Raw genomic sequence first — 25358 nt, forward strand, 5'->3', positions numbered from 1 at the left:
CTAGATTGTTTATACAACAATACATCATTTTTGGCTTTATACAATTTCATCAAGTATCTGTGAGATAATCAATTTCCTGTCTACACTTAGCAAACGGGTTAGTCCTTTAATCACGTTGTCATTCAATCATCCAAAACCCACTAAAGGGCTAGATGCACTTTCAGCCAGCGACGCTGGGGACTCCTCGCTCCTCGGTGCTTGGACATCGCCAGCGACGCCGAGAACTCCTCGCTGCCCGGACATCGCCGGCTACACCGGGTACTCCTCGGTGCTCGGACATCGCCAGCGACGCCGGGGACTCCTCGCCCTCGGTGCTCGGTCATCACCAGCGACTGGGGCTCCTCGCTCCTCGGTGCTCGGTCATCACCAGCGATACCAGGGGCTCCTCGCTCCTCAGTGCTCGGTCATCGCCGGGAACTCCTTGCTCTTCGGTGCTCGATCATCGCCAGCGATGCCGGGGACTCCTCGTTCCTCGGTGCTCGGTCATCGCTAGCCACGCTGGGGACTCCCCGCTCCTTGGTGCTCGGACATCGCCAGCTACGTCGGAGACTCCTCGCTCCTCGGTGCTCGGTCATCGCCAGCGATGCCGAGGGCTCCTCGCTCCTCGGTGCTCGGTCATCGCCAGCGATGCCGGGGACTCCTCACTCCTCGATGGTTGGACATCGCCGCCTACGTCGGGGACTCCTCGCTCCTCGGTGCTCGGTCATCGCCTGTGACGCCGGAGACTCTTCGCTCCTCGGTGCTCGGTCATCGCCAGCGACGCCGGGGACTCCTCGCTCCTCGGTGCTTGGACATCGCCAGCGACGTCGAGAACTCCTCGCTGCTCGGACATCGCTGGCTATGCCGGGTATTCCTCGGTGCTCGAACATCGCCAACGACGTCGGGGACACCTCGTTCCTCGGTGCTCGGTCATCGCCAGCGACGCTGGGGACTCCTCGCTCCTTGGTGCTCGGACATCGCCAGCTACGTCGGAGACTCCTCGCTGCTCGGTGCTCGATCATCGCTAGTGATGCCGGGGGCTTCTCGCTCCTCGGTGCTCGGTCATCGCCAGTGACGCTAGGGACTCCTCGCTCCTCGGTGCTCGGACATCGCCGCCTATGTCGGGGACTCTTCGGTGCTCGGTCATCGCCAGCGACGCCGGGGACTCCTCGCTCCTCGGTACTCGGTCATCGCCAGCGACGCCGGGGACTCTTCGCTCCTCGGTGCTCGGTCATCGCCAGCGACGCTGGGGACTCCTCGGTGCTGGATCATCGCCAGCGATGCCGGGGGCTCCTCACTCCTCGGTGCTCGGTCATCGCCAGCGACATCGGGGACTCCTCGCTCCTCGGTGCTCGGACATCGCCGCCTACGCTGGGGACTCCTCGGTGCTCGGTCATCGCCGGCGACGCCAGGGACTCCTCGCTCCTCGGTGCTCGGACATCGCCGCCTACGCCGAGGACTCCTCGGTGCTCGGTCATCGCCGGCGACGCCGGGGACTCCTCGCTCCTCGGTGCTCAGACATCGCCAGCGACGTCGGGGACTCCTTGCTCCTCGGTGCTCGGTCATCGCCAGCGACGTCAGGAACTCTCTTGCTCGGATCTTGCTACGTCTCGTCGGTGTGCTATCAAGCTGCTCCATGCTATTCGGATCAGGGCGCTGATCTTGGGCAGCACGTCTGGGGTCTTGATACGTGCTTGTCAGACGACGTCAGTAAGATTTCAGACTTTTTTTTCTTTGACCCTGCTACAAGATTTATTCTTCATCTTTCAGCAGGCTCGGGGACTAAGTGGGCACACTTCACCTTGCGGTGAATGTGCTTGTTCTCATCTCGAGGCTACGCCCGGGGACTGGCTGCCTGCTCGGCTGATCTTCTACTTTCTAACCCTGGCACCACGTGACTACGTTGCCTACTGTCAGGCTCGGGGACTAGCTGTGGGGGTATGGCCCCCGGTATCCACAAGACAAGACATGGGCCGCACCATCAGAGGTGGCCCAACCCACAAGATCAAGGCATGCACAGCGCTGCTCGGCGTGCACCGCAAGTTATTGTATAGTACCAAATATGATACTTTCCTTATAACTCTACCCCTCCAGAGTATATAAGCAGCCTGTTCGTTTGTTGGTTTCAACCAGCCTAAACCAGCCAACCAACAGTGTTTTCCTCTCACAGCAAACCAGCAACAGCCAGTCCAAACCAGCCCAGAAACCAACCAGCGAACAGACCGAAGGAGAGGCAGGGGTCCTCTAGTGGACATGGATGTACATACATCTCAATACAATATTCCAAAGACACAGGACGTAGGGTATTACGTCGATCAGACGGTCTGAACCTGTCTAAATCGTTGTCTCTGCGTTTTGTGTCACCATCCGGTTCCTGATCACGCACATCTCTACCGACAAATCTTGATTTCCTGTCGACAGTGATGTTCTAGAAAGAAAACAACAAATACAGTTGACGAAGGTGCAGGTGTGAGGGGGAAAAATTGAGTAGGATTTACCTCACCTGGGCTATAAAGATCTTTCACGGTCACGACACATGTCTATATAATAAAGGCGTTTTTTTATTTGCTCAAAAAAATATAAAGGCGTTTTTTTTAATTGATGTGATAATTTTTTTCTACCCCCTTGAGTTTACGTGGCAGTTTATGCATGCAGAGTGAATCTGCGGTAGATCCTCACAATCACAACGTCAGCAGTCCCGGGCGTGTCAACGTCGCAGGCAGTGATTAGGCCAGTGGGGCGGAGATTAGACAGACAAAGGTTGAGACCAATCAGGTTAATTAATTAATGATTTGGTGAAGGGGTGGCACTGTGGCAGGCACAGCATGACAGCAGCGTGACCGGGTGGACCCCACGTGCGCGAGAGACTCTTCAGCAGCAGACAGCACAGCAGCGGGCACTTGTCAATTCGGTACCTGGTGGACCAAGCCAAGCAAGCGACCCAGAAAAGTGAACATTTCAAAGGCACGTGCGGCGCCACGTAATAATGTATAATACTGGCAGCGGATCGAGGATTTAAACATAATACGATCAATTTGCTTCGTATCCACAAATAAGGTTGGCGAAAGAGCCGGTAGCCTAGAGTGTTTGTGGTGACTTTGCGTGCATAGCGAGCGTTTGTGTTATATTGTGTACTTTGCGGGAAAAAAAACAAATACGAATGGAGATAGATTGAAAAAAGAAGAAGATATTATCTGTGCTATCAACTGAAAAAAATCATATTAAAAAAACTGAAAAAAATCATAGCATCTATAGTCATCCAGACTTAAGACTTGTGATGTGTGATTGGATTGAAAATAAAAACAAAAACAAAAACGGTTGAAGATAGATTATTTGGTGTTGGCATAAAAAAATTATCGATATAGTGGCAAATAAATGCTAATGAAAAAAAAGAAAGATATTATCTATGGTATCAACTGAAAAAAAAATCACATCTAGTCATCCAGACTTACTTGTGATGTGATTGGATTGTAAATTAGCTTACCTTAGGGAGAGACTAGATCACTTGCGTGTATGTAGCCCTTCGGATCATGCCTCCTCGATTGGGTTGTAGGACTACGGCAGCGATGCCGCCCTTGCAGCTTGACGGTGGTGGTGTCGCGTCGGAGGCGTGTCCATCCGCGAGGTAGGCTGATGAGCCAATAAGCGCGCATGACGACTGAGATTTCAAGAATTGGCATGAAGATGGAATGAGCGTCGTGGAGATACACGATGAGAACAACACCAAATCGCCCAAATCACGGAGATGGAATGGCTGCAGCATGCCCCTTTGCCGCGTTAGCTACCTGTTGGGTAAATTGGGCCTTAAGCTTATGAATCGAGGGCATGTATATATGAACTAGTGATTAACAAGGTATTAATTAAGGTTCAAGTATAACCCTTGAGATTGAGATGATACAATAAACACCGGGGAGGCAGAGTTGATAAAAGAGAGACAAGAATGGATATGCAATAGCCATAGAAGTAGGTTTTAGGTCCAAGTTTTTATTAAGGGCACGTTTGGCGCAGCTATGAAGGGCTCCGGCTCCCTGCGTTCACCACTGTGCAACACTGTATGTGACCGTAGTAGCTAGGAAATAGCTCCGGCTCTGCCCCAACCCAAGACATGAGCTGACGGAGCTGCAGTTTTGGTGCTCCGGCCGGCTCCGCCTTAGTGGTGCTATAGTAGCAAAGCCGGTCGGAGCCGCACCAAACACTACCTAATGACCGGTGGATTGAACCGATGGTGAAATGAATCCCTATGATTTTCACTATCGGTCCCAATCCAGTCATCATACACCTGCCTGGGAACCGATGGTGATAATTTATCACAAGAGGTTATGATGATTTTTAAGTAGTGTTTACTCCCTTTACACGGAATTTCACCATTTAATCTGATTAAAGAAATTGCAACCTTAATTGTTCAAATATTAACGCCTGGCTTTTTTTTATGGATCATTTCTGGCTCTTTAGTTTTGGGACAACAAGGAATGGGAAGACCCATATCTCCAAATTTAGCAATGATAATGATAATACAGTTCGATATTGTATTTTCTTGAGAGAGGTAGCACTGAGCAGCTCGCTGCTCGCGTACGTAGCATACAGTATGTAGCAGCGCAGGCGCAGGCAGCAGGGCACACCGAGACGTACGTAACGTAACGTAGCGGCCAGGAAGCCTGCATCGCCACTGCAGACCGAGCTAGATGGGCCGTCGAGGTGAGGCAGCGCTGCTGCTGCTGCTCGTCGGGGCGGCGGGCAGAGTGCGTGACGTGGCGGCGGCGCTGTTCGTGTTGGGCGACTCGCTGGTGGACGACGGCAACAACGACGCGCTCGCCAGGGCCGACTACTACCCCTACGGCGTCGACTTCCCGCCGCTGGGCGCCGCCACCGGCAGGTTCTGCAACGGCAAGACCGTCGCCGACGCCTTGTGTCAGTGTCTGTCGACCTGTCGTCTCCATCACATTCTTCAACTCTGCCACCGGCCTGCAACTTGACCCATCCGTTCCGTTGTTTCTTCCCATCAATTCCAGGCGATCTTCTGGGTCGCCGGTACGTGCCGCCGTACACGAGCACCCGCGGCCTGAACGGGACGGCGGCGATGCAGGTGCTCGGCGGCGGGGGGCATCGTGGACGAGACAGGGCAGCACCTGGTGTGTGAGTGTGCGGTGCACGCCTGCACGCGCTAACGCACGACCAAAAGCTTCAGTTTTTCTGACACTAAGCTGAGCAGAAACCTGCGACTGGCTTTGCTTGCACTCGCAGGGCGAGAGGTTCAGCCTGAGCCAGCAGGTGCTGAACCTGGAGGCGGCCGCTCCGCATCGGCTACGACTCCGGCGACCGGTACCGCCCCGACGAGTACGCCGCGCTCCTGCTCGACCACTACGCCCGCCAGATACTGATACGGTCACTTAGTCAGTCAGAGTGAGTGATTGTAGCTAGAGAACAGTGACACGCGATCGATCGAGCTCAGCTGCTGCAACCAATTCCTGAGTCCTGACACTTGTATGCACTGCACTGTTGCAGGCTATGTACAGCCTTGGGCTGAGGAAGTTTCTACTGGCCGATGTGGGCCCGCTGGGCTGCACCCCGGGCCTGCGGGCCTCGGCAGAGACGGGCCGACAAGGCCAGTGCGAGGAGCATGGTGGGGCTGTTCAACCAGGGGCTCAGATAGCTCGTCGACCAGCTCAACGCCGACCACCACCCTGCCGCCGCCTTCGTCTATACGGCAACACCTACGCCGGCGTCCAGGACATGATCCACAACCCCGGCAAATATGGTTTTATGCATATTATTATAATTATAATGAAGAGCCCATCTCTCAGGCTTCGCTCCAGGTCTATAAATTGACAGGACCGAGCCTGCAGATCACCACCACCTGCGGCCTCTGCGTGCCGTTGGTGGCGCCGTGCGGCGAGCGGGAGCGGTACGTGTTCTGGGACGCCTACCACCCGACGCAGGCGGCCAACCTGGTGATGGCGCAGATGGCTTTCGATGGCACGCCGGAGCACGTCTACCCTCTCAATCTCCGGCAACTGGCTGAGCTGTAGACGAACATATATATGCATGCGTGTGCGTCGTACTTCATCAGACAAACTTGTGCATGAATGCATATGAATATATATGATACGTGTACGGTGTACCGTTGCACGACCGCAAAGAGGTTCAGAGATCTATCCATGCATGTCCTTAGTTCGTAATTCTAATAGACTAAGCATGGTTATGAGCAAAACAAGATCGTCTGAAGACTAAGCAAAGAAGCATGATTATCATTGGCGCCTTATACTTAAGGTATAGGGCTGTATAGGCACATATATATGCAGCAAAGTGATGGGTACATACATGTAGAGTTCCCCAATTAATATTGCTATGCAAATACATATATAGTTGATGATGAGTTCATGCATGTAAACTAATTAAATGTGTCTTCAAGAGATAGATATGCATGGCACATTAGCCTCTCAGAAGGAAGCTTAATACACTTCATAGTGTCTATTACATAAATCGTTGACGAACAATGTAATGATAATATATATGTCTGTCATCATAATAAGGGGTTTTAGTACGTAATCATTCATCTAATGATGATGAAGGATCAGAAGCTTGGCTTGGCCTAACCATGTCTGGCTTGCTTGGTACGGTGAAGAGGACGACAGATCAGTGTGATGATGATCAATGCATGATGATATGGGAGAGGAAGGGAAGGACCAAAACAGAGATTAAAATGAGCAAGGGCTCCTAGCTATCCTAGCTAGTTAATTATTAGTTGCATTGGTTCATGAAGATGTATATGTATTATATATGACTAGCACAAATTGACCGGTAATTCAGTAAACCTTCTGTATGCGTCTACACAAACTTCTGTGGACTCACACATGGCTTTGTACGTGAAAATGTCATCTTGAGAGATGATGACAGCAGGATTAGTTGAGTAACGCTGCACATGAAAAACCAGCAGCGACTCATCTCAGTTCAGTTCGTCCTTGCACCCTTCCTTAAGAGTGCAATGAACAGTTAGCAGCAAATTAAAGCTCCATCTGCCTAGCTACAAAGTTTATGATGTATATGAAACTACATGGAGACTAACAAAAACAGGTGCTGATGACTGGTGACCTTTATATGCATGCATGGCGACTACAAAGTAATATTATATTTCTATTACTAGACTGATCACTGATGAGCTAGACATTATGGATTCATCAGAGGATTTTATATTATAGCACAAATAAAGGATGATGGAAAATTGGACCTGCCATGGTCCTTTTTTCATTGGTTAGTCAGACGAATGCAGCACCCATCTCAGAGTGAGCATCGGCGTCAACAAGTTAGTCAAGTCTCTCATCAAGTGTAGGTACGTGCAGGCGAGCAGATGCATGTGTGCATGCATGGTGAGTACCTAGCTATCACACACGTACATCTGAATGCCTGCACTATCATTTGAAGCCATCCAAGACTTGCTGTGTTAAGGGAGGTAGCAGAGATGCAAGATATGCGTTGACTGTCTGTGTATACTGACTGATCATGTACCGAAGGAAAGGAATTGAAGAAGATAGGTGCGTGCATGCATGGTTGAGAGACGGGTAGTTGTCTAGCAGCCATGGTGGTTGTCTAGGCCAAGCTGGGCTTCTGATCCGGTGCTGCAGCAGCCATGGGAGAAGGAACCAGCCTGCTGTACTGGTACTGCTGCGCTGTCGGTGCTGCCAGAGTTGGAGATGTCAGAGACATTGTCATGCCTGAAAAATCACGCTCTGTTAGTTAACTTTTACTTATGAAAAAATGTGACAGAAGTAGTGCGCATGTATACAGTGCCGGTCCTATGATTTTAAGGGCCCTCCGGCGATCTTGTCGTAACAGCCCCTCTTGACTATGTATAAAATCTTATAATATATAGACGCTAATTTTACTTGCAAAACGAAAGCAAATTTAATAACATATTTTTAATTTAACATGTCTGATAATTATTGATGAACAATATAGATTAAGGAATATATTTGTAGATATATGATAATTATCGAGGAATAATATAGATTAAAAAATAATATATTCGTTTTCTTTTCTCACCCATGACAAATGCTTCTTAGGTAATATTATAAAATTCTAACATGTAAATTATAAGAAAAATATGACTATATGGGTACAAAGTACTATAAGTCTGGAATACTATACAAATAATTAATTTGGATTAAAAATAAAAAGGAAAAAAAATACCTTGGACCTAAACAACTAATCGGTGATCGCAATTCATAAGTAGCAAAGAATCAAGATGTCGTCATCGTGGAGCCCTGTTTGGTCGCCGTCCTCGTGCGCCGTGTCCGCATCTCTGTTAGTCTAGCTCTTCGAGGCGGCGTGGCTCGCCAGCTCCGCACGTGTAAGGCGCACATCCCGAAGTCACGATCAGAGTGTGTTGTGTGCAGTGTGACTCCTTGCCTCCTCTCTACCCGAGGGCCATGGGGAAAGGAAACTAGGAAAGAAATGTCAATGTTGTCTTTTTGTACCGCCTAGCCAGATCTATGTCTCTCTTCTTATTAGTTTGCTAATGCCTAATGGACTATAGGACCTGAGGGTTTGTATACCTAGGCTTGGGCCCCTCCTCTGCTTGGGCCCTCGGCCGTCGCACCTCGTGGCCTACCCTTAGGGCCGGCACTGCATGTATATAATAATCTCGATCATTTGGTACGACTCCTGCACCGGCTTCTCCCTCGATGCATCGGCTCCAGCATCAGAGCGGGCGAAGCTATACCAAATGCCATTATGAGGAGCTTCTCTACCCACTAAAACAGGAGCCAGAGCGCTTTTCACATTCGAGGACGAGCCATGAAAAGTGGCTTCATCAGTAGTTCAGTTCAATACACCGGAGGCTCCGGTTTCGGCAGCGGAGTGCGTGCGGAGAAGCCGAGCTAGCTAGCTAATTGAAATATAATTGACGAGTGAAAACAAAAGGATGAAATCTGTCGTGAAAAAGCTATACCTGCTTGGGCAATGGAATTAGGAGTAAATGCCACTGCGCCACCGTATTGCTGGAGGCCGCTGGCAACGGCGGCCAGGGTGGTCGCCGCCGTCGTGGCACCCATCGCAGCCGCAGCGGCGTACTGGTACAGCTGGGGGTACTGCACCATGCTGTACCCACCAGTGGCCGCCGCGCTCGCCGGACCGTACTGGAAGTAGGGGTACAGTGCGGAGGGGTTGGCCGCCGCCATTGTTAGCCCCGCCGGCGCCGCGGTCACTGCTCCTCCGCCGCCGCCCAAGACGGCGTACTGCTGTAGCTGGGCTCCCTGCTGCAGACCAGTGTAGGGCTGATAGTAGCTCTGCAAAAATTTGCATGCATGCATGCGTAGACGATGCATGATCAGTACGTATACGACATATATATGTCAAAATACATATACTACTCCTAGGCAATGCAAGGGAATCTTTGTGACAAAGCAAAACTCTAAAAAAGTCTTTGACAAAATGAATATGTGTACCAGCGGATAGCCGTAGTCCGAGAAATAGGGAGAGTACCTGAAATTACAAATAAGTCTTAGTCACTGAAACTAGCACCATATATCAGATTACTACCAAGAAAAAACAAGACTGTAATCAGGTTAAACATGCACGCGAGATCGTTTCATAAATCATAATGTGTGATGTCAAATACAGACGTTGGAACAACTTCTTTCACTACCGATCGATCGTTGATCATTCTATCATGCCATGCCATGTACGTATATGAAAAGGACATGAAGGAATTTGGACGGTGCATGCATGGATCCATGCATGCTTGCATGGGTCAAGAAGCAAGGCCAGCTTGGTCCTTGACCGTGCACGCAGACCAAAGCAGGACCGGAGGAAGCGTGCATGCACGCGGCATGCGAGCCTGGCGCCCTGGCCGCATGCAGCTAGTATGCAAGAAAGCTAGGAGGGGCCAGCCAGCAGCGCAGCTTTTTCCAAAGCGATCTGCCCCCACATGGTAGCCAGGCCCGGCCCTGGGGGTTCGAGCTGTGCCCACGCACAGAGCCCTTGAAGCCTAGGGGCCCAATCTTATGTAAGCTAGTTGGCAATACTCTGGTCTAATAGAATCTTATGTAAGCTAGTTGGAAATACTAGATGCGTAAGAAAGAGTCTATCGATTTCCCTTCCGTCGCGGCCGCTCTCCTTCGTGGTTTTATCACGGCGTGCCTTCGCGTCTGCCGTCCGGCGTCACCGTCGTCGATCGGCCGTGCGCAGCGCACTGGCTACTCCGCTTGCTCGCTCCATAACTCCGTTCCCAGCCAAACGAGTACAACACTACGGCTATACGAGACGTCCTTGTGTCCAGACGTGTTCAGGTAAAGTGCCGTGCCCAATTGCCCCTGTTCCCTAAGCCCCTTTGTTGATTGTTTAATCAATGTTTAATTTGCCTAATTGCCTTTGCCCCCTGTCGTTATTTTTTAGAATATAAGACTCGGATCTAATTTGGGATTGGAGAATTCCTAATGGTGCAGAGCAGTGAATAATTATTATTCCTGTTCTCCACTTGTCTCTCACCAAAAAAATACTTGGTAATTTACTGACACTCATTTTTATTTTAACGTTAAACTGAATCTAGTATTTCTAAAATTTTTTATTTTAACGTTAAACTGAATCTAGTATTTCTAAAATTCCAGTGCACTCGTGTTGACAAAAGGCTCACATTTATATAGAAGTGAAAAAAGAAAAAATAGAGATGGATATAATTTTTATGCATATTATTATAATTATAATGAAGGGCCCATCTTTCGGGCTTCACTCCAGGTCTATAAATTGACAGGACCGGGCCTGATCACTACTGGAGGCGGGCTCTTTGCCGAGTGCAACAGTGCCTGTTGCACTCGACAAAGGTAGCTTTGCACTCGGCAAAGCCTTTGCCGAGTGCAACACTCGGCAAAGAGCCTCCGTCGAATCCCCTTCCGGTAAAGGCTGCTTTGCCGAGTGCCAAATTTCGGGCACTCGGCAAAGATTTGACGCCGTCGGCCGACGGCCGACGCCGTCTATTTTTTTTTTAAGAAAAACTCTTTGCCGAGTGCCATAGCTCTGGCACTCGGCAAAGAAATCTATTTTTTTAAAACCTCTTTGCCGAGTGCCACCCGGTCCGGCACTCGGCAAAGAGTGGCTTTGCCGAGTGTCCGATTTTTGGCACTCGGCAAATCTGCGTTCTCCCGTAGTGGATGGTAGCCCCACATAATATATGCATACGAGACCTGTGTACTTGCTGTATAAAAATGCCGCATGCTCTCAGTCTCAGTCACACATGATGATGAGGTGCTCACGCGCTCTTACACTTACACACCTACTAGGTCTCTGCTGCATACAGTATCTGGTGGACTGGTGCGAGCTAACTAATAGAAGCAACCTAAGTAATCTACGGATACTCCGAAACCTTCGACTACATAGACATAATTAATACATCTTTAAAGATTGGGGTTGGTATTAAAGCCAGCTGAAGTTGTTTTGTTGTGAGAGAAAAATACTGTAGATTATAGCTGATAAGCCGGTTGATAAGTTCAAGCGAATAGGCCTAATGTATCTATAATTAAAAGCTAGAACGACTTATAGTTTGAAACGGGGGAGCAGTAGTTGCTAGTTGTGCACTAAGCAGCCTAGCAAGCATAAACACTAAGCAAGCTAGCAAGCATATAAATAAGGAGCGTATATATGCACGCAGCAATGTACAGTGGCCGGAACAGGGAGTGCATGATCTGATCTCTGTAGTAGCGTCTGCTGCATAAGCTAGCTGTGGCCCATGGGCACATGAAGGAAGATGAGAGGCACATGCCTGGGTGATGGACGGTGCAGTGGCTGGCCCCTCCTACCATTAACGACCGAGCAGGCAGAGGCTGGCATGCAAGCAGGAGGCCGGCGCTGCCTTTAACCGAAACCCATGTCTTTACAGCTAGCGCAGCAGTGCAGATCGGGAGACACACAGATGGATGGATCGATAGACTGGCCGGCCGGCCGGCCGGCCGGCATGCATGCATCAGAAGCTAGTAGCTGTGATGGTGGCCACTGGCCATTGTGCCCATTGGCCAATGCATGCAAGGTGCAGGATAGAAGTAGGACTCACCCGGCGTACACACTGTAAGTAGGGATCCCTTGCTGGATGCCATGATCGGCCGCCGGAACGAAGCTCATCAGGCTGGCACCACCAACACCAGCTGCCTGAAAGGACTTCATTGTTGCCCGCATGTTGTTGCTGCCTCCCCCGTAAACATGAGCTGCCGCATGCATATCCATCCATATCAACACACAGTTACACAGGTATTCATTAAGTGAAAGACGTTAGTGTTAGTCAAAATTGTTAGGTTACATTATTAATTAATCATTGGAGAATTCGATTTGCAAAAGTCAGTAAATGACACAGTAATAAGAGAGAGAGAGAGAGAGAGAGAGAGAGAGAGAGAGAGAGAGAGAGAGAGAGAGTTGTTGAATACACATGCATGCCCACGGTTATATCAATTCGGTCTAGCAGTAAGATTCATGTAGGAACAATGCGGCGCCATGATTTTATGCATGCACTCAATGGATGATAATCTAGATAAACTACTGAAAGTGATTTCGTAGCAATGCATCTGCTACTAGTACTAGTATTCAATTTGCAATGTCATGACCAAGAATGCAGTAGTAGACAGTGGCATAGTTCAGGCTGGCTGTTTGCCGGCTGGCTGGCTGGCCAGTTGCACTCACGAAATCACTGTTCACGTCATGCCAGAACAGTATTTTCCTCTCACAACAATCAGCCGGAACAGTATTTTTCGGTCCTGCCGAACTAGGGCCAGTACTATTAAACATGGCCGGCCGGGCAGCAGCAGCTAATAAGAAAGATTTGTACTCGCAGCAGATACAGTACGTTCTATGGTTAGTTAGTTAGTTAGAGAAGGGTGTACGGAAAGAAGATAATTTTGTAGAGGACAAGGACATCAAAGCACACTGAAGGGTTGGAAGAAGCAACTAGCAAGGCAAGCTAGCCTGGAAGGAACAACCCCCAAGAATAACTAACCACGCTTGCTTTTAGTGCTTTGCAGAAAGCTGGAGGTGATGCAGCTTTTTTCATCTTGGGGAAATACTGTCGGGAAAACTATACCTGGATACTATATGTTCTTTGTTTTGACCCTTTTTATTTGCACGATACCATATATACTTCTGCATAGCATCTTGCCTTTAATGGAAGATATATATGCAATGCAACATTAATACAATTGATCTTGCAAAATAGCTAGCACCACATCATATACCCAATATATATATATATATATATATATATATTGACAAAATTAAACTTTAACTAATTATTACTAGTTAGTTATTCAGTTGATTCATTCTAAACAAAAAGGCATCATGCATTCCCTGCTTCAGACAATATTTGATTTGATTCTAAAAGTGCAGTGGTGCCTGAAATATTCTCTTGACTAGTTTAAGGCAGCACTAATGTAAGAAGCTATAGAAAACACAGCTTAATTAGCAGCAGCAACGTAGTTTATGCGCAAGGCATATATACATCAGCATAAAATGATGCAAAGAGATGCAAAGGCAAAAGCCTTAGCCTTTGAACTACATGATGCATGTATATATCAACTGTCCTTATTAATGAGCAAAGAGTCAACAGTATATATATATATATATATATATATATATGGCATGAATTAAGAAGCTCAATAAGGCTCTATATTACTTAGAAATTCTTTTGATGAACATTAATTAATCTGTTGATGAAACGATTTATTAGTTTATTCGCTAAAGAGTGAAGATAAATCCAATGAACAATATAAATTACCATATGGTTGCAGATACGGCGGCAGCAGTGCTGTCTTGGACTTGTTGACCCCGAGATAGGCAAGATTGCAGTTGGCCCTCCTTCCATCAATCACCGGGTACGGATCGATGCAAGCTCTAAGCGCCGCCTCTGGCTCACGGAAAGTTACCTGCAATTATACAAGCTTATAACCATCAACAACTATTTCAATACCGTATATATTAAGCTCTTGATCAGTTCAATGGTTCATGTGTGCAACTTGTTAATTATTGGACACTAATTAAACTCTTTGTTATATTCAACTGAATTGATGAGGGTATATACAAAATTAACGAAGAACTTAAAAAAGTTAGGATTAAAGAAGAAATAGTAAATCATATGTTAACAAACCAGGAAATTATATAGGATGGTTCTGAATGAAGAGAAAAAAAAAGAGGAAGGGTTTGGAACTCACAAATCCGTATCCCTTGGATCTGCCGGTGTTCTTGTCGGTGATGACGACGGCCTCAAGGATGTCGCCGAACTGCTGGAAGTAGGCCCGCATGCCCTCCTTGTGCGTCTCCCACGCAAGGCCCCCCACGAACACCTTGGTGAACGTCGTGTCGCCGAACTGCCCCGCACCGCCGCCGCCGCCACCACCGCCGGACATCGCCTGAGACATATCTGTACAGTATCCTCGGCCGGCCCTCACTCGCTATGTATATATCCAACAGCTACGTACTGCCAGGCCCCTGATCTCCTCCTTGTTCCTCTTCTGGCTGATGATCCTCTCTCTCTTTCTGCACCGCTAGCTCCCCTCCTTGATCTGTCTACCTCTGTGGCGGTATCCACTATCCACCAACCGAGAGGACTATGTGTTTGGGGTCAGAAAGGCGAGGCCTGATCTCAAGGCTTGATATGCAAGGGAGGAAAGGCTACACCTCTCTCCCTCCAAGCACCAACCCTAGCTAGCTAGCCTAGCTACAGCTGCCTGGCCTGATCTCTCTAACTTGCAGAGGAGGGGGTAGGAACTAGGAAGAGAGAAGAGGGGAGAGAGAAAGATATCTGAGAGAGAGAGAGAGAGAGAGAGAGAGAGAGAAGCTAAAGTTGGCTGCAGGCAAAGGGGAAAGAAAGAAGAGGAGAGAAGGTAGGACCTGGCACCGTTATATAGCTAGTCCACCAGTACCCCCTCTCTCAGTATCTCTACGCCACATTTGCTGCTTGGCCGTCCTGCTTCCTTGAAAAATGTAGGCTCCACATATTATTATCATACATTTATATATACATTCAATTTAATTAAGAAAGCTAACAAAAAAAAGATGTGGAACTAGTAGCAGGTCTACAGGTTTTACAGATACATGAAACAAATTTTGGTAATGATAATGAGTTTGCCTATCTCTGCTGCCTTTCCACTGTGTGGATATGAAGTAGGAACTGGCAAGGTGCAATATTGCACGCTAATGCCCCAGTTGTCGTAGCTCGCTAGGATAGTGATTATTATTGATGAGCAAACCTGTAATACGATGGAACGAAAGCGACAGATCAAGTTCTATCTCATCAGTGTTATTAACTATCCAGATTGCAATATATAATTTATTGCCTGTAGAAGCAGTACTGCGGATGATTATCTTTTTTATTTTGGCTCATCAATAGTGAGCAACTATATAACCAGGCCCCAACATATATATTAAGGTTCCTTTAGTAACATTTTTTTGCTAAATCATATATGCCCTAAGACTGCATCATTTATCAACAATTATGGCTGATACTGCTATTTCATTCTATCCCATCAAATTGTACTATTGTTGTCTCTATTAGCTATGTACGTATTGTTAGAAATACACACAATGATATTTGTGTGGTCCAAACTTTTAACAGAAGCAAGTGACCATCTATACTGAATTGTTCTTGCGTAATGAGAACAGAGAGTGACCGTACCATAGCCAGTTATGAAAATGACACCAAGGAAAAGGCGTACCGACAGAAAATTCAGCAACCAAATAACCCCACACCAGAGAAAAAGAGAAGATCGAATATGTGAATCTTGTCACAGAAAGGTCTCCATGATATTGTTGAGTGGGAGACCAGTACATGAATCTTCTTTGAGATGACAGCTAGACACATTAACAATAACTTATCTAATGCTTAGCGTGATGATATGTTTAAGTACTGCTCTGCTCAGCAGTTGACCTACCTCGTGAAGTAGTGGAAGAACACATTCGATGCTAGCCTCACTGGCTAGGGTGCTGGTGGATATATACGTAGAGCCTATATGCTAGTGTCAGCTATGTACAGCTCTGGTCACCACAACACACACGTCATATATACAGCTAAGAATGTCGTACATAATAATTATATTATCATAATTTTATTTGTTAGAAAGCATCACAGAGATTGGAAGGCACAATATATATCCAAAATGTGTTATTGAAAATTGGAATAGTATACCACTTCTGCTTCGTGTGTCTTGCGTGTATGGAGATATATATGTGGTCAAAACCGTGTTGGCGTTGGTACATGTTTCTGACCAAGCTTTATGCATACATGTGTTGACTTCTGTGAGTTTTGGTTGAGTTTGGTTTCAGTATATGATTCCTTGTAGAACGTACAGTATTATGTTCGCTTGAACTGCTTTAGGTCTTTAGCAATACTTTTAAGCGAACAAAATGTGTTTTCCTCCTACAACAAATTAGCATAAGCATTAGCATAAACATCTCCTGACTCTACGTCTATATATAGAAGAGGAGGAATATCTGTATATGAATGCAAAAGTTGGTGGCTTGTGTTTTGTAGCTCGTACCTGCAAATGTTTCCATACGCCAGCATGGTCCATAGGAACAGAATAAATTTTGAGGGCTTCATGCATCTTTTATCTCACCGACTCACAAGTGGCTTTCTGGTGGAATAGTTATGGTTCTCCATTTGCAATTTTGAATGAAGACTTGCGTCACAAGGGAACCCACGCAAATATTCTTGTATGCATGCTTCTCCCCAAAGTCAATTGATTCACACACTTTTCTCTAGTTGGTCTCTGGAAGAACCCTTCTCAGAGATAAAGTTTCAAATCCACAAACAACGGCAGTGGCAGAATCATGCAAAAATGCAGTGACAGAACTTTTTTTTTTACGAAACAGTGACAGAACTTTGCAAGCATTTTGTTAAATTCAGGAGGAGAGCGACAGATTATCCAAATATTTGACTTACAGTGGGTTCCTCTTTTGTCCAGCTACTATTCATTCACCCATGAACTGTCAGCCACTGTTCAGAAATAATATATATGCTACCCAGCAACATCATTGATCGTTGTGGGAAGAAAAGGAGAGCCTCCAGAAAGTGACGCACGGCCCGTGCAATTCTCCAAGGATGCTGTGATAAAAAGAGGTGGGAGTATCGTGCGAGTTACTCCCCGTGACCACTCCAATCACCTCAGGAGAAAGACTTGGATTTCAAAGGTTGTTATTCATATAATCAGAAATCACCTCACTGCTTAATCAGGTGTTGGTGGCCAAGTAGTGAGGCCAACTCAGAGGATACTTTCTTGAGCAGTACAATATAGTATCTCTTCGCAGTAGCTGGTAATGTATACTTTTCCACAGATGTCATATGGGTCCCAGCTCCCAAACTGACTTAACTTTTGACAGCAAGGAGAGAGCACTTTTAGACGGATATGCAAGATACACCACCGCATTTGGTGACAGATGACAGATAAGGCTGAATTTGTTGCACTGGCATACATCAAGCCTTTCAAGATAAACGACCACAAAAATAAGCTTAATTATAGCTGACAACAGAAGGGACAGAAAGCTGTAACCTCTAATCAGCATAATATGACGATTCGGTACAGCAAAATCTTACATTGATATCATTCAAACTGAGTGATGACTGATGAGGAACACCCATGTTATAATAAGGTGGCTCGGGGTAAGGCAAATTTCTAGCCAACAATGTAATTATGTGAGACAAGGTAATCACACTTCGCCCCAGTTGGCTAAACCGCCATGATCAGAAACACTGGCGTCTTCAGAAATGCTGGTCATGCTTTCAGTCTCATTGTTATTAACATCATATTCACTACCGGAACTATCTTCTTCATCAGATTCAGAAACATCACTGATGTGAAGATCAGAAAACTGATTGGTAGCCAAATGAGGCTCTTGGTCCTTCCCTTGATCCAATCCCCCCATTTTAAGCAAAGAAGCTTCTCTATCATCACCACAAACAAGATCAGCTTTGTGGGATTGTGGAATTCCATAAAGTGCAACATGCCGATAATAAAGTTCAAGCTCCTTTTCAGATATTGCAATGAAACGCCGAACTGTCTCCAGCGACTGTTCATATTTTGATTTTTCAAGTGCCTGATGATCAAAGAAGGGCAGATGTAAGGGCATTTAAAAGATGTATGTAGATCTAGAATCGGCATGATGGCTAATTATCAAGACAAGAGGATTGCAAGAACCTGAGCTGTGCATTAGGTTACACGAACTGGGAATACGGGAGGTATGATGCATACATGAATTTAAATCAATGAAAAGGTTTAACAAGTTTTACTAGTTTATTGTTCTGTGCATATCTGTTGTGTTATAAAACATAAAGGGAGCAGAGAGCCATTGCATTTTCATAGCATGCATCAATCTATCTACAGCAACAGCAAAACCTTTAAGTGTCAAGCGAGTTGGGTTACACTAAAGGGGGAAACCAACAAGAATAAACAAACAATTTGCCAGCTCTGAACGAGAGCTACTAGTGAAGAGGTATAAAGACAAAAGAGTTTTGGAAACAAAATCATTTGCAGCATCCATAAACAAAGATTTGTTGTTTCCATAGCAACAAAAATAAACTAGAAACATCCTAATTACCTTTTTCTTTGACAGCGTATCAACAGGTGACATAACTTCTGGCTGAACATAGTTCTTTCCTCGGTAGAAGACTATGGTGTCATCTCCAATGATGTTGACAGGGATACCACCACTCAGTCGGGCTATCTCATTTGCATATTCCTGGATCTGCCCTGGTTTGCAGGGCTTACATATGACCTTCACAGTTTCATGTTTTTTCCAATGCAAATGCATGTTCAGAATTACGCCTCCAAACACTCCTCGCCTTCCAACAGGGACATAATTTGATTTTTTCTGTGAAACCTTCTTCAAGTAAAATCTTTCCTCGCCACTAAGATCATCTGGTTTAGCCATAGGGCCTTGAGCTTTGGCAATCTCATACTTCTTTAGTTTTTCGACCAACCTAGCTTCCTTTAGTTTGGCCTGAAAGAGAAAAAGGCTCATTTCAATTTATTTTCTCCTAAGAAACCAAAGAAATAAAAGGGACAAATGACACTGTCTTCATTAAATAATATAGTTTTCAATTAGGGTTCAAAGAAATTAAATGGACTTTAATACAAAGAACTACACTACATTATATCATAGAAACCAGAGCAGAGAAAACAATTTGGACATGTTCTGTAAGAAAACTGACTGTAAGGATAGAACAACAATGGTGATTCAGATGCTGCATAATAACTAGGAATCTTATTTTGATAATGTTATTGACAGATACATCAAGCAATATGCATGAAGAAATGGATCAGCAAGACATGAGCCAAGCAAACCAGACCAATCCATATAATATGGTATATGTACACTACCTTCTCGATCTTATATTTGAGCCTAGCTTCAGGTGTGGGAAATTTTTGTTTTATCTTCTTTCCCTTGGGCCTGATGCGCCGTGGATCATTTTTATTTGCCTCCTTCCTCTTCTTCTTTTCCTTCTTCCTCTGAACCTTCAAGCGCTTCTTTGTCAAGTACCTTCTCTTTGTGGAGGGCTCCACCTCCTCAATTTGAAACTTGGGCTTTCCATCATCAGACAGAACTAGATTCACTGATCCATAGGTTACCCATCTCACAGCCAATGAATGCCCAGACAGGTAAAGGGGGGTGAGGAATTTGCTGGGAGAAGCAATAGTAGATCTGTAATAAACAGAAGGAAAATACAAGGAGAACTAAATGAAACCGTCATGCATGAAAAAGGAATCAAAACCATTATGACACCCTTGCTCACATCTTGGATTAGTAAGCTTCAGACAATAATTTGATTGACTAGGTGGGTAACACTTAATCAGTGAACTCTCGTGATATATGTTCCAGAACTCAGCAGAAGAGACTACTTGCTACTTACAGAATAACTGGAGTAATAGCTTTGTGGTTTCATATTGCAAAATCAGTTGCAACCTCTATGTCTAATCGAAAAGGGTAAAAAACATGTTGCGGCCTGAAAAGCCCCAGGACGTTGGGATCATGCAATTAGGCATAAATTTTGCTTATGTGGTGTTTCTCTTTCTCCTTTGGCGTATATGCATACAACTGAGGACTCAAAATCAGTAAGAATTGAAACTGTTTCATTACCTGAGAGCTGGAGGGTAAGGTGAAATTAGTTGCCTCTGGGATATATTCTGGAGAGTGAATGAAGCCAGCTTTCTCAGATTTTGACGCGACAGGATACGGGTTGCCATAGCCTACAACTCGTTTGCCAAAGCATTATGAAATTTTGTCCTGCCGTGACATGTACTTCGTAAAGTCAACTTCACCTGAATGAAAAATGACAGCATTAAGTCCTTTTAGCCTCGATGTCAGAGTCCAAAGGTCATATGTTTTGTTCGGTTTTGATAGAACAAAAATCAGATATGCATGCTACAGCAAGGAAAGGAAGCAGAAAACAATTGTGGCTCATTGCAATCGAGCATCACTGCAAGATACAATCGTCTATGCATGATGTCATGAACTAGATTGCTACGAGATGCAAGATTCTGCACAGGCAATGACGGACTTAAGTTTTTCAGCAGCTTGGCAGTGCAAGACAGTCTTTCCGCTCAGCTGTGTTCTGCAGCAATTTTGGAATATTACTAATGCTATAGGTATATCAAGGTAGCCTTCATCCCATCCCGAAATTATCATTTATCAAGGTAGCGTTCATCTCAGTTAAGGCTAGTAAATAAAATCCCCATATAGCACAAGCTACAGACGTGCATTTGAATGAACAGAGGCGGACGGGATTTACAGATGAAAAACACACACACCAAGACTGGGGATAGAGGGTAAAATCCCATCGGCCCGCGCGCGGGGGCAGACGCACATGAGAGGAGAAAGGGAAACAGAGGCGGCGCAATCTCACCGGAGCAGAGGTCAGTGACGGTGAGCATCCGCTGTCGGCGTCTGCCCACCTTTCTTCTCCTCCACGGCGTCCTGGCGTCGGCCCGGCACTCCCTTTCCTCCGGCGCGGCGGGAGGGAGAGCACGGATCCACACGGCGTTGGATCCGAGTTGGAAAGCCCTCGTCAGTTGCGGCTCCCGCGCTGCCTCAGCCCAGCGACCTGGCCGCCTCCGCCCTCAACCGCCCTGCTGGCTGCTGCAGCGCCCTGCGTCTACGTTGGGATTTTGTTTGGGAATAGAAAGGCCCAAGCGAGGGATGTGGGCTTGTTTCACAGGTGGGCTATGTGGGCCTGGTACACGAAGCAAGTAAGCAGGTGGGCTAATGAGATCACACTGGAAATGCTGGCTTCCATTTCAATTTGTCAGTCACAGTTGCTGCTGGCATTTGAATTTTGATGCACATTTCTGCACGTTGTCAATTTCAACTCGCACTAAGAATATAATAATAGCTCCAGGAAAAAAAAACGACTTTATTCTGTCATATCTCGATCACAAGTCTTGTATTGGACTGGAAACGTATGTAATGTAATCCAAGGCAAAAGCAGTCCATTCCACTCGAGCTAAAATCCGGCTGACTGGACGACGCGTGGCCCGCACCTTGAGATGCATGGTGGAGTTGTAGTGCACCACCTCCGGCCGCGACGTCTCCATCGACAGCACCTCCGACTGCAGGTAGCAGAAGCCGTCGCCGGCGTCGCCCCCGTACACGAACTGCGCCGCCGCGCACCTGCACTCGTCCAGGCACGCCTTCCTGCACGCGGCGTCGCTCACCCTCTCCAGCGCCCTTAGGCTGGTGGCCGGGTCGTTGAAGTAGGCCAGCCCGGGCAGCGACACCAGCCTTGCCGACGGCCCGCCGCATGCAGCCAGCGCCGGCGCCGTCGGGACACAGCCGCGGTTGGGCCTCCGGAAGTCCACCGCCCTGGAAGTTGGCCGCGTCGGGGCAGCTGCACTGCATGTCCGTGCACACGCCGTACGCGCCGCACACCATCGGGAACGCGCAGTCGTCCGGGAAGAGGCGCAGGACGTCGAACACCGGCGCCCACCCCGCGGGATTCCACTCGTACAGCCGGAGGTGCCCGTCGTGCTCCAGCCGCATGTACTGCACCGCCCCGCCGCCGACAGCGGGGAGCTGGATGGTTGCCAGCGGCGTGGAAGCAGCAGGCGCCGCCGCCGGATCGAACACCGCGAGGCTGCCGTTGGCGTACGTCGCGTAGGCGCCGGTGACCTTGCTGAATCCCAGGTGGTAGTATCGCTGCGGCGGCTTGGCGTCGACGTAGGCGCTGAGGCTGTCGTCGGCGACGGTCAGGTAGAGCCGGCTCGCGGACCAGTCAGCGGTGGAGGAGTTGGCGACGAGGTGCGCGCCGGGGCGCAGCGACTGCCCGACGAGCAGCGCGTCGGTGGGGTGGTCGAACGACTGCCACACCGTGGCGTTCCGCGCGTCGATCAGCACCAGATTGCCGTCGCGGGCGACGGCCATCCCGGCCACGGACCGCCCCGCGGTGCCCGCGGACCACACGACAGGCGCCACCAGGGGCGGAGCGGAGCACGAGGTCGCCCGTGGCCGTGAGCTCCACGGACGCGCCCTCCCCGACGGGGCGGCCGCGGTTGGCGGACCAGACCACCTGCGGGATGCCCGCCACGACGGAGGTCATGAGCCCGCCGCTGTTGCAGTAGACGACGGCCACGCCGAGGAGGAACTCGGTGCAGGGCGGCGCCTGGTGGTTGGTGCAGAAGAAGCCGAAGGCGTAGGAGGGCCCGTACCCCGCCGGGTTGAGGCGCAGCAGCGCCGCGCGCGCCACGGAGCCGTCTGCGTACGTGACGTGGTGCGGGAGGGACGCGTCCGTGTTGGCCCACGTCGTCGAGGGCTTTGCCGTCGGGTAGTCGAACGGCTGCGCGCGGACGACAACGCCGCCGACGAGGAGGAGGGCGAGGGCGAGGGCCATGGCGAGGTGCATCGTCGTCGCGCGCCGCGTCGCGGACCGGGTGGCCGGGGTTGGTCAGGAGTTTGGACGTGAGGATAATCGTGGCGATGGGACGCGTTTTATAGCAGAGGCAGAGCATGCAGGAGCACCGCGTGCGGCTGCGATCGGCGCGCACACCGAGAAGGGGGAAGCTGGCCGCTGGTTTCAGTCTGCAGATCGAGCGCGTGGCGCCGACGTGGCCGTTGGTTGGTTACTTGGTTTGGTTGGCACCGTCGTCGTGGATCGGGGGAGGACGCGGGCGGGAAGGAAGCATGAGCTTTTGGCGCAGCGGTGCACGTGACGGCGTCTGCTGAGTGCTGACTACTAGGCTACTAGCTCATGCGTCAACGAAATGAAGCGATCCAGATCCAGCTGCCGGCAGCCGGCAGCCGGCGGCCGTGCAGAACAGCGGACTGCAGCATGCTGTTTCTAGGGAGACTGGTAGAGTAGCTGAGATCGCCTTCCGTGTCTTTGACCGTTTTGTATGCGTACAAAGTGGCCGGGTGCTGGCCAGCAAATCTCTCGCCAGATAAATTTCCGTTCTGAGTAGTAACTCGATGTGCACTCCCTCCCAAAGAAAAATGTCATTAACAAATTCTTTTTGGGACAGAGAATGTACAAATTCGACCCTTTGGGAAACACTGTCCGGGCTGGCAAGCGCTTTTGAGGATGCAAAAATAAACGCGCCACGTGTACTAAGAAGCAATTAGCTAGACGCCAGCCAGCGATTTTTTTTTTGAACTTAAACAGGCTCTCACGCCCTTATATTTAAAGACGATTGCTTAGCCAAATCGCGAGCAACAAGAATATTTACAAACTCTTGGTGTGCTATAGATGGCTTAACGAGCCAGGTCCGATGAACCAGCATGAGCGCAGCCCTAAAAAGAACGCCGAGTCCAGCATAGCACGATGTTCATAGTGCTGGTGCGAGCACTGGGCACCGGTATAGCGCCGTGTCTAGACCGTGACTCTGGCCCACATGTGCGGTACGGGCACGACATCACTAATGGGCTGGTACGATGGCAGCCAAATTATCCCCGATCATTGGATTGACTTACAACATTTTTTACCGTTGGATGTAGCTTTTGACTGAAAACCTAGATATAAAACCAACTTCCTCCTCATATTCTCCCATTCTCCTCCTTCCTGGCCGTGAATTTCTCTCGGTTGCCTCTAGCTTCCGACCACAATACCCTCTCTCTCCCTAGTCCAACGGCCGCCGGTCTCATGACACTCCCTCTCCCTATATCATCTTCTCCTCTAGGTCACTTCATGCCTCTCTCTCTCTCGAGACGGCGGCCTTGCGCGAGGCGTGACTATGACGATGGCGGCACGATGACATGCACGATGCGCGGCTGCAGCCTGTAGCGATGGTGACAGTGCCCATCGACATGACTTAGTCCCTATAAGGTCATCAGCCTGTTCGTTTCGACTTATACAATCGTAGATTATAAGCTAAAATAGTATTTTTTTTTTCACACCAAATCAATCAATAGTACTTCTGGCTTATAATCCACAGTCGTTTTTAGCTGAAACGAACAAGCTACATGCATGGCCCGAAGGTTGCGTATACGACGACTCAACACGACACGTCATGAGCAAGTTACAGTGCATAATAGTAGAACGCCTAATAGTGTCAGGTCAGGCCACTTGTTCGGCCATCTATAATGTTTACACTTAAAATATCGCATTGTTTGGACCGTACAATCCTCTCGCTCCCTAGGCTAGCGGACGCCAGTCCTAGGACACTCCTTCCCTGCTCCCAACGTCATCTTCTCGTCTAGGTCGCTTCCTGCCTCTCTCTCTCAGTGGCAGTGACCTTGCACGAGGCGCAACTATGACGACGACGATGCGACATGTGATGGGGTGGCTGCGTCCTGCGGCGAAGTGACAGTGCGCCGCTGACTCGGGTCGTCGTGCGCATCGACGCTCTTTAGGGTGTGTTTAATTGGGGAGATAAAAAATTTTAGGTGTCACATCGAATATGTTGGAAGAATATTGAGAGGGATTTTTTTTATACCAATAAAAAACAAATTACAAAACCCATCAGAAAACTACGAACAGAATCTAATGATACTAATTAATCGGTCATTAGCACATGTGGGGTTACTGTAGCACTTCAAGCTTTTCATAGACTAATTAGGTTTAAAAGATTCGTCTCGTGATTTTATCGAGAATTGTGCAATTAGTTTTTTTTAGGAAAATGGTGTTCTTGCCCCTGTCCAGCGATCCAATTGTGATTTTGCCCTTGTTTTTTCAACTTTGTGAATTTGCCCCTGTTATTTTAAAACGAACCATCCGTTTGTCCCTGGTTTGGATGTCTGTTAGATGGACATTGAATAAATGAATTAAAAAAAAATCAAAATCCCTATAAACAGAGGCAAAAAGACCATGTTGCCCCTCATCTTATCTTCAACTTCCTGCTCGTCTGTCACACCTAATTTTAAGGATAAAATTGAATGCACAAAACTCATGTGTGCCCAGGAATCAATCACACACACAAGCTGATAAATTACAT

The 25358-nt window shown here is 47.9% G+C and overlaps 3 protein-coding genes and 1 pseudogene across 4 annotated transcripts; 1 reads left to right on the forward strand and 3 right to left on the reverse strand.

Moving 5' to 3' along the window:
* The first annotated feature begins 4661 nt into the window (after positions 1-4661).
* On the forward strand, positions 4662-6005 carry LOC136455610 (GDSL esterase/lipase At5g08460-like). The gene is made up of 5 exons (XM_066455558.1): positions 4662-4887; positions 4989-5062; positions 5221-5298; positions 5482-5725; positions 5809-6005. The coding sequence occupies exons 1-5, from the start codon at positions 4662-4664 to the stop codon at positions 6003-6005; spliced, it is 819 nt and encodes a 272-aa protein (XP_066311655.1).
* A 295-nt stretch (positions 6006-6300) lies between these two features.
* LOC136454119 (uncharacterized) lies at positions 6301-14504 on the reverse strand. Its single transcript, XM_066454665.1, has 6 exons — positions 14157-14504; positions 13724-13871; positions 12017-12167; positions 9420-9456; positions 8924-9260; positions 6301-7688 (listed from the first exon to the last, which is right to left on the reverse strand). The coding sequence occupies exons 1-6, from the start codon at positions 14361-14363 to the stop codon at positions 7564-7566; spliced, it is 1005 nt and encodes a 334-aa protein (XP_066310762.1). The 5' UTR covers positions 14364-14504; the 3' UTR covers positions 6301-7563.
* A 951-nt stretch (positions 14505-15455) lies between these two features.
* Positions 15456-21087, reverse strand: LOC136454122 (uncharacterized CRM domain-containing protein At3g25440, chloroplastic-like). Of its 2 annotated transcripts, XM_066454667.1 has the most exons (7): positions 20843-21087; positions 20077-20258; positions 19320-19641; positions 18538-18939; positions 17537-18036; positions 16482-17422; positions 15456-16360 (listed from the first exon to the last, which is right to left on the reverse strand). In XM_066454667.1, the coding sequence occupies exons 2-5, from the start codon at positions 20181-20183 to the stop codon at positions 17650-17652; spliced, it is 1218 nt and encodes a 405-aa protein (XP_066310764.1). In that variant the 5' UTR covers positions 20184-20258; positions 20843-21087; the 3' UTR covers positions 15456-16360; positions 16482-17422; positions 17537-17649. The 2 variants fall into 2 exon arrangements, with proteins under 2 accessions (XP_066310764.1, XP_066310763.1); XM_066454666.1 differs by having other exon boundaries at positions 16482-18036.
* Positions 21088-21101: 14 nt separating this feature from the next.
* Positions 21102-22875, reverse strand: LOC136454120 (epidermis-specific secreted glycoprotein EP1-like; annotated as a pseudogene).
* Between the last annotated feature and the right edge of the window lie 2483 nt (positions 22876-25358).

This window comes from Miscanthus floridulus, chromosome 5 (genome assembly GCF_019320115.1).
Source record: "Miscanthus floridulus cultivar M001 chromosome 5, ASM1932011v1, whole genome shotgun sequence".
In the NCBI taxonomy this organism is placed as follows: domain Eukaryota; kingdom Viridiplantae; phylum Streptophyta; class Magnoliopsida; order Poales; family Poaceae; genus Miscanthus; species Miscanthus floridulus.